The sequence below is a fragment of the Microplitis mediator genome, chromosome 7, assembly GCF_029852145.1.
Source record: "Microplitis mediator isolate UGA2020A chromosome 7, iyMicMedi2.1, whole genome shotgun sequence".
NCBI lineage: Eukaryota > Metazoa > Arthropoda > Insecta > Hymenoptera > Braconidae > Microplitis > Microplitis mediator.
Window position 1 is genome coordinate 9,836,525 of NC_079975.1, and position 14,504 is coordinate 9,851,028.

The following is a 14,504-nucleotide window of genomic DNA, read 5'->3' on the forward strand; positions in this document are numbered from 1 at the left end:
TCTGCGCAATGATTCAGGAGAGGAGAGGCACTAAATATATGTATATATAGTATGTGTAGGAAACAGCTTAATTGTTATTTTAGATTTTTAATCTTTCGTTTTAGGCTGCGTTTAAAGTCGATAAAGTATATAAAAAAATTAAGCATTGTTACGTTTAGGGAAATAAAAAAATCAAACGATTGAAGCAAAAATATTTAACTTTATATTTTATTGCTTTCTTTTCCAATTTTTTTTTTAATAACTTGAATGAAATATTTATTTCTAATTTTTTAAATTTTAATCTTTTATGTAACTGCAGTTATTTTTTATGAAATTAGAAATTTTTTTGTGATCTCTCAAGCGGCACAAAAAGAATTCTTGACTTTTTGTTAAATTTAAGGCGACAATTTGTCATTCTGCAACCAATCGTTAACTTAAATTTAACCACAAGTCTATTTTTTTTGTGTCGCTTGGGTTCAGTCTAATTTTTAAAAAAGGTTTTAGTCTGATGTTAGCTTTTTGACGTCTTTGTATTTTTAAAATGATGTCCTAGTGTGCGTGCAATTATTTGTATAAATATATGAGTGGGTCCGTAAATATTCGATATTTTTTGAATAAATTATCATTCATTTTTTATTGAAAAAGTAAAATGAAATTTTACAATTGATAAATTTAAGTGACCATCAATTATATTTTGTAGATTTATTAATTCAAACAATTATCATTACGCTATGAAAATAATGTTATAATTATATAAAAGTAATAATTTAGTTTTTCTTTTTAAAACTATATGATTTTTTGGTTTTATTTTATTATTTTTTACTGTTCATAACAAAATATTAATTTCTACTATACCATAGTTTAAAATTATAAAATTTTTTTTTTTAAAGCTAAAGGAAATGTTAAAAAAAATTATTAGTATCCAGCAATCCACATGTAAATATTAAGTAATAAATTTTTTGCATGTTCTATTTCGGTACAGTAATTAACATAATTGCCATAAGTATTGAGCAATTCCAATAATCCCGAAATTGTTTTTAAAATATCACGTGGAGATTTATCACGGGTTGATTTTTGATATGATTTAACTATCGGTGGATATTCGTTATATTTCTTCATAATTTGAAGTAATTTATTCATATTTTTTATCGCCACTGGCTGCGCCTATAAAATAAAAAGTCAATTAATAACTTTTCTACTGCATTGAATACATTTTATGCAACAAAATCATTGATAAAAAGTTCCCCGTGTTGTTAAGCTTAAAGACAATAAAGGTTTAGGATTTGTTCGTGGAGACAGTTATTCAATTAACAATAAAAAAGAAAAAAAATTACCACACGCGACGGTGGACGATACTGTAGGTTCCAATTATTACTACAAGGAATGCATTCACACCAAAATGATTTTTTTCCATCAAAAGCTGTCGTCTCTGAGTTGGTGCATCTCGATAATACGACGCGTAGCCGATACAAATCTGGTCACTTTTTTTTATCGGTTGCAGTGCAATAACTGCATTAATGTTTCCGGAAGCATATTGATAAACATTGCAATCACAGCTGTGGCTGCATAAACCCGATGAAAAAAGATTTTGTCTAATTATATATGGTCATGCATAATTGTCTATATATGATCAGATCCAAAAATTGGCCAGGTCTGATCATACATAACTTGATCTGTTTATACATGATCATATATGATTATATATAATCATGCATGAACGAATATAGTCTTTTTTAGAATCTCATTTAGAATATCTGTAAATTATTAATTAAGTTGTTTAATTAGGATTTATTGTCTTCATCAATATCAATGTCGGTTAAAATTAATTAAAAAAAAAAATTATTAACCATTGACTATTATTTTACTACGAGGTCACCCGTCCAATTAATGTCCCACGTCGATGCTGTTTAACTTTGGTTATCGATGGTTTGTAGTCTGATCCTCTAGTCTGTTATACACTTACAATTAAGAAACGTTTTTGGCATTACTTAACTCAAATAATCAAATTGATACATCCTACGTAGATAATGCACCTAATGATGAATTTATCTATAAACTTATAAATATTCGTATATCAATCGATATCGATTTATACTTTTAAATTGCCGCCGAAACCTTTGAATATTTTTTAAGTATTGGGGATTTAAGTTTGATTGATAGTTGACAGAATAAAAATTTAATAACATTGATATTAAAAAATTGTCATATTATTTAATATATATATATATATATATACAGGGTGATTCAGAATTACCTTCACAGCGGGAAAATTTGAATAGAGGAGACGATTCTGAGCATAAAGTTCCTTAGCCATTTTTCAAAATTCTCAATAGTTTTTGAGTTATTTAAAATCTAAATTGACCAATCAAAGACATGCTTTGAGATTTAAAAAAAATTAAAAAGAATAATAAAAAAGTTTGGCAACGCCGCAACAGTAAACTTCAAGTTATACACTATTTATTTAATTTAAAAAGTTCGATTTGTCACAAAAGAGAAACAAAACACACAATTACAACATAGAATATATTCGTATATTTTGTTTTATCTTTTCTCTTTTTATAGAAAGAATTATTAATGGAAAATAATGCTTTTATTAAAAATAAAGCTTTTGGAAATTCGACAAAACAAAAATTACAGATTTTTAATTATATGATGAGCAACCCAGATTAAAAAAAGAAATTTGAAAACTAATTGAATTATGTTTTACCAGAATAGAAGCAATTTCAAATAGACAAATATATAGATACACATTATTTTAGAATCTTTTATTCCGCTTGCTCTGTCTCGCTCAAGACTTTGCTAAGCGCTCATTGTACGTCATACAAAACATATTTGTAAAGATCTCGCGGATTGTCTTGTTAAACATCATCCAAGTGATCTTTCTCGGCGATTAGCTATCTGACTATCTCGCTAACGATCTTGCTGGTGATCTTTCTTAGAATTTTGCTGGTGATCTTGCTGATGGTCTTGCTGAGGGTCTTGGTGGTGGTCTTGCTGATGGTCTTGCTGGTGGTCTTGCTGATGGTCTCGCTGGTGGTGTGGTCTTGCTGGTGGTCTTGCTGGTGGTCTTGCTGGTGGTCTTGGTGGTGGTCTTGCTGGTGGTCTTGCTGATGGTCTTGCTGGTGATCTTGCTGACCATCTGGCTGATCACCAGCAGGACCACCAGAAAGATCACTAGCAGGACCTTCAGCAAGACCATCAGAAAGATCACCAGCGAGACCATCAGCAAGATCTTCAGCAAGACCACCAGCAAGGCCTCCAGCAAGACCTCCAGCAAGACCGCCAGCAAGACCACCAGCAAGACCACCAGCAAGACCACCAGCAAGACCACCAGCAAGACCACCAGCAAGACCACCAGCAAGACCACCAGCAAGACCATCAGCAAGATCACCAGCAAAATTCTAAGAAAGATCACCAGCAAGATCGTTAGCGAGATAGTCAGATAGCTAATCGCCGAGAAAGATCACTTGGATGATGTTTAACAAGACAATCCGCGAGATCTTTACAAATATGTTTTGTATGACGTACAATGAGCGCTTAGCAAAGTCTTGAGCGAGACAGAGCAAGCGGAATAAAAGATTTTAAAATAATGTGTATCTATATATTTGTCTATTTGAAATTGCTTCTATTCTGGTAAAACATAATTCAATTAGTTTTCAAATTTCTTTTTTTAATCTGGGTTGCTCATCATATAATTAAAAATCTGTAATTTTTGTTTTGTCGAATTTCCAAAAGCTTTATTTTTAATTAAAGCATTATTTTCCATTAATAATTCTTTCTATAAAAAGAGAAAAGATAAAACAAAATATACGAATATATTTTATGTTGTAATTGTGTGTTTTGTTTCTCTTTTGTGACAAATCGAACTTTTTAAATTAAATAAATAGTGTATAACTTGAAGTTTACTGTTGCGGCGTTGCCAAACTTTTTTATTATTCTTTTTATTTTTTTTTAAATCTCAAAGCATGTCTTTGATTGGTCAATTTAGATTTTAAATAACTCAAAAACTATTGAGAATTTTGAAAAATGGCTAAGGAACTTTATGCTCAGAATCGTCTCCTCTATTCAAATTTTTCCGCTGTGAAGGTAATTCTGAATCACCCTGTATATATGTATATATATATATATATATATTTTTCATATCAATGAAGTCTGATCAGATTTAAACATACATAGACATATATAACTACATATAGGTTTATATCAGTCATGTCTGATCAGATCTAATTATATATAGGCCTATATCTAATTATATATGAGTTTGTATCAATCATGTCTGATCAGATCTAATCATGTATAGACTCATATATTATCATATATGGGGTTACAACAGCCAGGTATGATTATATCTAATTATATATAGACTCATATATGATCAGATCTGATCATATATAGACTTATATATGGTTATATATGGAGTGATAACAGCCAGGTATGATTATATCTAATTATACATAGACTCATATATAATCAGACCTGATCATATATAGACTTGTATATGTTTATATATGGGGCCATAACAGCCAGGTATGATCAAATCTAACTATATATAGACTTATATATAAATAGATCTCATCATATATAGACTTATGTATGATTATATATGGGGTTATAACAGCCAAGTATGATCATATCTAATTATACATAGACTTATATATAATCAGATCTGATCAGATCTAATTATATATAGACTAATATATAATCAGATCTGATCATATATAGACTTATATATGGGCTCATAACAGCCAGGTATGATCAGATCTAATTATGTATGAGGTCATATATAATTATATATAATTATATATGACCCCATATATAATCATGCATGATTATATATAACTTCATATATGATTATATATAATCATATATGATCATAAATATGAACATATATATTCATATATGATTAGACAAAATCTTTTTTCATCGGGAACTTAAAAGTGGCAATAAAACGCTATCGACTTTTACCGTATTTCCTTTGTTGTCATTCGGCATTATCTAAAACAATTTTTAAAGAGCATTATACATAATGTATTTCAAGGTATATGCGATGAAATTAATCTATTTAATTTTCATTGGTCTAATTATTTAATAGAATTAAAAAAAAATATTTTAGTTATACCCGGGTCAAAAATAAAACTTGATTCAGGCTCGCTTCACCTTATTTTCTTTTGAAGTTGTCAATTTGCCGACGATTTTTCGATAAGATCTCAACTTTTTAACTTCCCGCTAAGAAAATCGACGATTTTCGAAAAGTTGGGAAGTTATTGTTTTCACCCCGATTTTCGAAAGTCGAGTTTTCATCAGATGTCGACGTTTTGAGGTCCTAGGAAGCTATTCTGACTATTTTCAGAATGATGTCCGAGTGTATGTATGTATGTATGTGTGTGTGTGTGTATGTATGTGTGTGTGTGTGTGTGTGTGTGTGTGTGTGTGTGTGTGTGTGTGTGTGTGTGTGTGTGTTGTGTGTAAACTCTTTGTAAATTTTTAACTAATGAATCGATTTAGATGGTTGAGGTGGCAATCGAAAGAGCTTGTTGGCCCTCAATTTTTCTGAAAATTTCAGATCATTTGATCAAGTAGACTCGAAAATATTGGCGAATTACGAGAAAAAAAAAATTTTTTTTTTTAGTTTTTTAGTGATTTCTCAGAAACGACTTGAACGATCGACTTCAAAATCTAATCAGCTCTAGAACTTTATGAGCCGCGTCGAATGCTACCTCAACCATCTCAATCGGTTAATTTGTTCGAGAGATATCGTTGGCGAAAGAAATGATAAAAAACGGTTTTTTTCTATTATCTTTAAAGTGACTTATCCGATCAATTTCAAAATTCTATCAGCTCTAGAATCCAAGAAAACGCGCCGATTGCCACCTCAAACGTCAATATCGGTTGATTAGTTCAAAAAATATCGGCGCTGAAAAGTCAAAAACATAACATTTTATGTTATTTTTTCCAGATAAATCAAAATATAATGTGCTAAAATGTGTCTGAAATCATACCAACTCTTTCTCTTTATAGTCTCTTTCGATCATCAGATAATGTCATAAAACTTGTTCCTTAGTTTAAACATATTGTCAGCAAAAAATTGAAAAACCCAGTCTTTAATGTTTTTCTCGGATATTCCATATATTATTGCTCTGACCTAAGTCAAAAAACTCATTCAAATCTTGATTTTGATCACTGACCTTGATTTCTGCCTCAACACATTTATTTCAGATAACATAATCGATAATAAAAATTTAAAAGCCGCTTCTTCATTAACGATTTTCGATTCTTAACTTTTCAAACTCTAGCATAAAACGTAACTTGTTAGAGCTTGAAAAGCTCATAAAAAAATGATTCCATGTAATAGCATTTTCGGGCTCGAAGAGCTCGAAAATATAATCACAGTGATTTTTTCAAGCTCCTTGAGCTCGAAAACAGCGGGAAGTTTTGGGGCTGGCCTGCAGGGTCAACCAACGCCCAGATTTTTTTTAACTTTTTTCATCTTAATTTCATCTTATTTGTATTTTTTTAATCTTAGTTTGAACTTATTCGCCTTTGCTTCGAGCACGATAGTCATTCACCTTACTTTTGGTTTGCTGAATTAAGTCGAAAAAAAGTTATATATTCGCCTTACTTTCGCCTTAATATATAAAAATTATTTCACCGTAGTTTTGACTTTTTCGCCTTATATTTTAAGCCGAATAAGTCTAAACCAAGTCAATTTCGACTTGATCTTGACTTTTTCGTCTTAAAATTTAAGTCGAATAAATCAAAACCAAGTCAATTTTAAATCAAAATCTTCAACTTTTTCGTCTTAAATCGTGACTAAGTGAGCCAGTTAAGTCTAAACCAAGGCGAAAACTCAATGGATTTCATATCTCCGTAAAAAAAGTCGAGTTTGTCTTATAAAAAACAGCTCCAAATTTCGACTTGGTAAACCAAGTCTAAATCAAGTTTTATTTATGACTTGGGATACATTACCCAAAATCAATAAGTCTTTTGTTAATTGATTTTGTTACATGATAAATGGAAAAATAATTAATAATTACCGCAATGGAATTAGTTGTAGCAATTTCCATATGTTGAAACAGTAATTTTCCGATAAAATTTCCAAAATTAATATTTTTTAACTCGCGGATCTTATCAATTTTTTTATTGAATACATCAGTTGTTGCAGCCAAAATAAAAAGTATCTTGATAGCTTTACAAGTATAAAATATTGATTTCCATACTTCAAAATTTATTCGTAAAAATGCGTATACACTTGCATATTTGGTATCATCAAACACTCCCTGAGTGAAACATTTTGTAATTGAATCTATAAAAATCATAAAAAAATATATAAGTAATTAAATCATTTCATAAAAATAAAACAAAAATTTTACCGTCAATTTGATCAATTTCTTGGACTTTATTGAATAATGCTTCTACTGTTCCGAATTCTTTAATAGCTTTTACAAGTATTCGCAGACTCATAAGACTCATTTTGATCATCTTTTTATCAATAGCTACAAGCTTTACAAGTATTCGCAGACTCATAAGACTCATTTTGATCATCTTTTTATCAATAGCTACAAGTGCATTGATAACAGGACACTCAATATCGTGGTTCTTCTGCCAGGCGTCATCGCGGCATTTTTCGTTACAGTGAACGACATTGGCGCATTGACTGCAAGGAACGCAACTCCAAGTAAATTTTAAACAATTCCAACAGTATGTGTGCCAATATTTATTCATTAGTACCGCTGAATAAGCTTTGTGTGTCATAATAACTTCACCTGCTTTAATATTTTTTGTAGCTACAATATGTCGACCAAATTTCTCAGACTGCCGGATATCAATAGCGCTTGAAGCTCTCAATATTTTAGGATTATCATTGGTCATTTTTGGCAAAAATAAACTATCATCCCATTTTTTAACAGGTTCTTTGAAAGATTTCATCTTCAGTTGATCTAAGCTGTCTTCCACTTTTTTTTTATTATCATCATCCATTTTTTCTACCCAAATATTTGCTTGGGTAATGGAGTCATTAACTTCAGGACACATTTTTGGATTAAGAGCTAGCAAATTTTTTGCTTTGCGAGCATATAATTTAGCCTTTAAATTATCTGGATACCCGATTTCAAATGCTCTTTCTATATCCTTCAAAGAATCTTCATACATTCCAAAATTTGCTAGTACTGCCGAGCGATTTGCAAATCCACGTGCTAATAATTCTGAACCCGGCAGTGCATAGCAGGCTATTGCTCCGCTATAAATTTCTATCAATTCATCCAAAGGTGCGATTGATACCACCTTATTTCCTAAATCTATTTTTTGCGTTGCGATTTCCTTATTTTTTGATTCATGTTTAATAGAAATCTCTCCTTCTTTTATTGTTTTTTGAATAGCGTCTTCAATTAAATTCTCATAGTAACTGTCACTTGTACGTTCTCTGAAAGTGAATGACTCTATTTCCCGAGCTAGTTTTTCTCCATCCATAGCTGTAATTCAGACAAAATAATGAGTCATTAAAATATATATATTTAGAATGATAGTATTTACTGATCACTTTATCATTATACTGGTTCCGTAACAAAATATCCGAAGACAAAATAACCGCAGACAAAATTACCACACGACAAAATATCCGAGGTCAAAATAACCGCACGACAAAATAACCGCGGGCTAAACATCCTAACGACAAAATAACCACAAGACATAATCGATCCGCGCGATAAAATTTACCGGAAAAACTAAATCAGTTGACGAAGCAACCGTGACAAAATAACTGTACGGTCAAATATCAGTTGCCAAAAAAACGTCAAATCGATATATTTGAATAACTAATTTATAATGATTAATTAGGAATTATCAAGCAAGTTTTGACAAGTTTTATTACTGAAGTATACAAGAATAATTTTTATGTAAAACAATATTATTAATGATCTGCAAATGTAATGATCTAATGGCATAAATATTGTAATTCATAAATACATTCAAATTATCGAGTATACATTTGTCATGATTGAATTACATTTCAATAGTCATTTATGACCATTGTGTGTGTACAATTACAAAAATATACCCACACACCAAAAAGCTGTAAAAAATAGCACCCTTTTTTCACAAATTTAGTGTGTGCGCGATTACAAAAATGTACCGACACACAAAAAGGTATAAAAAAAAACCCCCCTTTTTTTACGAATTCTGTGTGTGTGCAATTACAAAAATATACCCACACACAAAAAAGCTGTCAAAAACAGCGCTCTTTTTTCACGAATTTTGTGTGTGTGCGATTACAAAAATGTGCCGACACACAAAAAAGCTATGAAAAATAGCGCCCTTTTTTCACGAATTTTGTGTGTGTGTGTGATTATAAAAATATGACCATTACCATATAAATTTTTCTTAAGGATATTTTGTCGTGTGATTATTTTGCCCGAGGACATTTTGTCATGTAGTTATTTTGTCCGCGGACATTTTGTCGTGTGGTTATTTTTTCCGCGGATATTTTGTCGTGCGGTTATTTTGTCCGGGATATTTTGTCGCGGTTATTTTGTCTGCGGATATGTAGTCGCGGCACCATTATACTACTTGTCGTTCTCAATTTATATAGTTCATTTTTTTTCCGTGCAGTCATGTTAATGCAATTATTATGTTTACATTTATTTATTTATTATTATATTATTTTAATGAATTAAACTAATTACAATGTAATTGTAAATTAAAGAATGTTAATTTTGTATTTTCTTTACTGTTTTTTTCGAAGCTTAAAATATTTTAGTTTACATTGAATTAACTCTGTTTATAATGATACTGTTTTTTTTCTAAACTTAAAATATCTTAGTTTACATTGAATTAACTCTATTTATTACGTTTAACAAGTAAATTACAGACACCGATAACTATGCGGATTATATTATAATCAACAGCTAAAATTACGGGGAAGCATAAACATTACAGATTTGTGACAGGTCATAAGTGAGGCTGTTTGCATAGAAAAAACTTTTACGTTGTCATAAATTACCATAATAATTTTATCTTTCGTCATCATACATTTTATTTTTTTCATTTTCTTGAAGAAGTTATTTTAATTTATAACTTATACTTCATACATTTTATATAAAGTATAAAATAGGAGGCCCAGTACCCCATAAGGGAACTAGTACCCGATCACTCATGTATGTGTATATCTATATTTACTAAATTATACTAAATATAGATATAAACATTCATGATCGGGTACTAGTTCTCTGATCGGGTATTAGGGCTTTTACATTATAAATATTCATTATGAAAATAATTCTCATATCAGTGTTTCTTGAAAATTTGTTTGTAGCGATAAAAATGTATGATTTAGTTGTTTTGAGATTAAAAATATTTAGTAGATTTTGGGTAAAAAATTTACTCATTTTCAAACTTATATTGCGAATTTTTATTCATGTATATCTTCTAATGCAAATAATTAAGCGGGCTAATGCTTTTTTGGCTTTTATCATTTCTTTGCAAGGGTATCTGTCACCACCTAATAGATTGAGCATTGATGATAAATCAGACATCATTTCAATAATTTTACTTGGTGTAATATCTTTAGAAAAACGTTTCGCAAGTAAATTTATCATAGGAATATAGGTGGCACATTTCAATGAAATTATAATTAGCTCATGGGTGATTTTGTCCGGTAGCTGTTCCTATTAAAAAAAATTTTTAAATAATGTGAGGATTCATTTGGAAAACTTAACGTGTAAGTTAACGTCTCATGAACGATATGAAAAAATAAATAATAATTACCACACATGGTAGAGGTTGATAATCTGGACCCCAGCCATTAACGCAAGCCGTGCATTGACACAAAAATTTGAAACTTTTTTGTATCGATTGTCTTCTTTCAGCAGCCGGTGATTGCCAATAATTAGGTCCATAGGTGATACATATTTGTTGACCTTTTTTGATTGGCTGAACTGCAATCGGAGCTACAATGTCTCTTGAACGTATGGAGTCGATGTTATAGTCACAACTATGGCTACATAGATCTAAAAGTGGTGCCAAATACGAGCCACATGCTACGTAGTTTCCTTGACAATCATTTGAGGTTATCTGTAACCCATCAATTGAGATAAAAATTCTTTCAGAAAATTTTATAAAAAAAATTTAAAAAACACAGGATAGACATAAAAATATGCAAATACTTTTAACGAATTTGTTAGAACTATTTCAATGTGTCTACATATCAAATTTCCAATAAAAGTTGTCCATTTGTTGTTCATTAACTCAGTTGGATCATCAATTTTTTTACCGAATAATATTTCAGTAGTTCCACTTAATAGAAATAGAATTTCAACGATTAAACGTTCTATACCCATTATGGACATTGGATATGATTTTGATCGAAATAAGGAATAAACACTAGCATATTTTGTATCATCGTATACATTTCCAGTGAAAAGTTTTAAAATTGGGTCTGAAATAATTGTGTATGAATTAGTAAGTTATTATTAATAAAAATAAGAAAAACAGATTTAAATCTTACCTCGTGTTGATTCAATCTCGTTAACTTTATCATACAATGCTTCAATTATTTCAAATTCTTTCAAAGCTCTAACTAATAATCTCACCCAAAGCAAACATTTTTCTACACTAGATCCAAATTGAGCTAAAATTGCTGTGATCGCTGGGCATTCGACGTCGTGGTGGTTCTGCCAAGCAGTGTCACGACATTCTTCATTGCAGTAGATAACGTTTGAACATTGATTACAAGGGATGCTACTCCAAGTATATCTCGAACAATTCCAGCAATGTCGATATCTGTATTCAGACATGAGTGTAAATGCATAAGATCTGTGAACCCAGAGAGTTTCACCTGCCTTAATATCTTTGGTAGCTACAAGATGACGGCCAAATGTTTCAGAATTTTTTATGCCGATAGCACCTGAAGCTCTCAATATTTTCGGATTATCATCTGGTATTTTAGGTAAAAAGACATTAATTTCCCAAAATTTAAAAGGTTTTTTTGAAGATTTCTTTATCTTCAGTTGATCTAAACTGCTTTTCACTCTTTTTCTATTATTATCATCCATTTTTTCTACCCAGATGTTTGCTTGGGTAATAGCATCATCAACTTCAGAGCTCATCATTGAATTCAAAGCTAACAAATTCTTTGCTTTGCGAGCATATAATTTAGCCTTTAAATTATCTGGATACCCGATTTCCAATGCTCTCTCTATATCCTTCGAAGAATCTTCATACATACCCCCATTCGTTAGTGCTGCCGAGCGATTTGCAAATCCACGTGCTAATAATTCTGAACTAGGTAGTGCGTAAGCTATCACCTCATTATAAATTTCTATCAGTTTATCGAGTGGTGCACTTGATATCATCTTATTTCCTTCTTCTAACTTTTTCTTAGCGGTTTCTTCATTTTTGGACTCACGTTTTATGCTTGGCAACGCGTCGTTTTCTATTAAATGTTGTATCATTTTTTTAATCGAATTTTCATCAGCTATTTTTTGATATAATATATCGGGAATAACCAGCGCATTCATCTCTCGTAATAAGTGATCTATATCCATTTCTAATGATAAATAAATGTGAAAGATTTTTATTTATAACTTTTAACAATTACGTATTTAAAATTTTCTTTTTAATTATTCAGGCCATTCTAAGACAGTTCCCCCCTCCACTTTTTGAAAATTTGCAATGACTTTTAATTCTCATAAGCGTATCAAAATTTTATCAATTTAAAAAAAAAAATTACTTGGAGTCAATATCAATGAGTTTTACGAGATTTGTAAAATAAATTCCAGTAAAATCTTCATGTCAATTTTATGATTCGAAATTTCAAATTTTTTAGGCTAAAATTTAACTAACAAATTTCGTTTAACTCCTAATTGATAACAACTGTAAGTATTTTTTTTTTAATTATATATCTCGGCAAAATTGCTACCACATTGTCTGTTTTTCAATTGAGGTTTTAATTCTTTTTTATTAATTAAATCAATTTGAATACAGTTATGACAGTTGAAAGTCATTGCACATTTTTAAAAAGTGGGGGGGGGCACAATTTGAGAATACCCTTAAGTAACAAAATATTTATTTTAAACAAGATAAATAATATTTAGTTACCTTATTGAAAAATAAAAACCATTAAATATATTTGATGGATAATTAATAAATTATCTTACAAGTAAATTACGTTGTAGATTCGTTCGATTGCGTCAGCAATATTATAAACAAAGGAATTTTGCTTTTATTCTTATCGACAGCCGTTTGTTCCTTTATAACACTGGCAGAGGTATATTGTAACAAATGTTTTCTTCTTTATTTTTTTTTTTATAGAACCCAAATCATGAGCTTAGATGTCCCAACGAGTGTTCGTCGCACTACGGACCCCTTTTACTCATTCGAAACACACTCCTTCGTTGAGACAACTTTAGAACATATGAGGAAAATACATTTGGTATCCCCCTGTTTATATATTTTAAGGCCGCATTTACAACGGGATAAAGTACGTAAAACTTTAACCTGTAAATATGATTACAAAATATTTGAATTATAATTTAGATATTCTAGTGAGAAAAACAAATTCTATATGATGGATATATGATCATCAGTCAACATTCTAAAACAAATAAATTATTTTTAATTTAAATTCATTTTTATTCATAATTATCGGTGAATTTCTATGAATTATTTTCAAAATTCAAATTTTTACTTTTATTAATAATTCAGATTGTCCGATGAAATTATAACAAAACTATAACTTTTTATAATAATATGTGTATTTATTTAAATTTTTAGCAAATAGCTATACATAATCGAATTACAAGAATTATATTCATATTCATTACTTGACTATCCATATAAAACACTTTTTTTTATAATTATAAGTAAAATACATAATTGACAACTTTAATTACATCTATTAATCGTTTAATATTATATAATTGAAACAATAACAAGTGCAAAATTTTTATTATTATTATAAATCCCATTTGTTTTATTTTGCTCATAATTATTAGAATGTATAACCGGAATTTTATAAAAATTGTGTAATTATAAAAGTACTTATTTTTAAACTAATTCAGTGTTTCTTGAATAATAGAATATAATGAAGATAATACTTTCTTTTAAGTTGGCTTCAGAATACGACAGAGTAACTTGAATGTAATTGGACATAAAAACTTGCCGTCAATTTGAAGTGAAACTTTCAATCAACTTAACGTCATTGCTTGACAGTAACACTTGTAGTCAATTGAATAAAAAGTTACAGACAATTTACTATCATCAACTTAAAGGTAACTGCTTGCTCTCTAACACTTTCATTTAAGTTACCTTTAGAATACGGCAGTAGCTTGTAGTTAACTTACGGTTAGGGTGGCTACCAGGGATAATAGCCACTTTAGCTTGAAATTCACGGTAATTTGATGTTGAAACTATCTGAAATCTGCTGCCCGAATTTGCCGACAATTTTACAGCAAAAGTTGAAAATAAAAATTTACGGTTAATTTTTCTTGAATTTAAAGGTAGCTTTTAACGAAAAAAAAGTCAGTAATGTTCAT

General features: G+C 30.0%; 2 protein-coding genes and 1 long non-coding RNA gene across 4 annotated transcripts; all 3 read right to left on the reverse strand.

Annotated features, from left to right (window-relative positions):
* Positions 1 to 819: 819 nt before the first annotated feature.
* LOC130671266 (uncharacterized) lies at positions 820 to 3,069 on the reverse strand. The gene is made up of 3 exons (XR_008990492.1): positions 1,827 to 3,069; positions 1,314 to 1,733; positions 820 to 1,143 (listed from the first exon to the last, which is right to left on the reverse strand). It is a non-coding gene; the product is annotated as an uncharacterized LOC130671266 (long non-coding RNA).
* A 10-nt stretch (positions 3,070 to 3,079) lies between these two features.
* On the reverse strand, positions 3,080 to 8,445 carry LOC130671104 (uncharacterized). Its single transcript, XM_057474805.1, has 3 exons — positions 7,350 to 8,445; positions 7,014 to 7,282; positions 3,080 to 4,974 (listed from the first exon to the last, which is right to left on the reverse strand). The coding sequence occupies exons 1-3, from the start codon at positions 8,443 to 8,445 to the stop codon at positions 4,900 to 4,902; spliced, it is 1,440 nt and encodes a 479-aa protein (XP_057330788.1). The 3' UTR covers positions 3,080 to 4,899.
* A 670-nt stretch (positions 8,446 to 9,115) lies between these two features.
* LOC130671259 (SET and MYND domain-containing protein 4-like) lies at positions 9,116 to 13,451 on the reverse strand. 2 transcript variants are annotated; one of them, XM_057475037.1, is made up of 5 exons: positions 13,128 to 13,451; positions 11,477 to 12,517; positions 11,136 to 11,407; positions 10,738 to 11,043; positions 9,116 to 10,637 (listed from the first exon to the last, which is right to left on the reverse strand). In XM_057475037.1, exons 2-5 carry the CDS (start codon positions 12,513 to 12,515, stop codon positions 10,386 to 10,388), a joined length of 1,869 nt encoding a protein of 622 aa, XP_057331020.1. In that variant the 5' UTR covers positions 12,516 to 12,517; positions 13,128 to 13,451; the 3' UTR covers positions 9,116 to 10,385. The 2 variants fall into 2 exon arrangements, with proteins under 2 accessions (XP_057331020.1, XP_057331019.1); XM_057475036.1 differs by having other exon boundaries at positions 13,069 to 13,450.
* Positions 13,452 to 14,504: the final 1,053 nt, after the last annotated feature.

Excerpts from the sequence above, each read along its gene's own strand:
- LOC130671104 (XM_057474805.1), bottom strand. The coding sequence starts at position 8,445 with ATGGATGGAGAAAAACTAGCTCGGGAAATAGAGTCATTCACTTTCAGA. Across the intron at positions 7,283-7,349 it reads AGAAATTGATCAAATTGACG|ATTCAATTACAAAATGTTTC; the intron begins GTAAAATTTTTG and ends TGATTTTTATAG. Across the intron at positions 4,975-7,013 it reads CTACAACTAATTCCATTGCG|ATAATGCCGAATGACAACAA; the intron begins GTAATTATTAAT and ends AAATTGTTTTAG.
- LOC130671259 (XM_057475037.1), bottom strand. The coding sequence starts at position 12,515 with ATGGATATAGATCACTTATTACGAGAGATGAATGCGCTGGTTATTCCC. Across the intron at positions 11,044-11,135 it reads TTCTAACAAATTCGTTAAAA|ATAACCTCAAATGATTGTCA; the intron begins GTATTTGCATAT and ends GATGGGTTACAG. Across the intron at positions 10,638-10,737 it reads ATCAACCTCTACCATGTGTG|GAACAGCTACCGGACAAAAT; the intron begins GTAATTATTATT and ends TTTTTTTAATAG.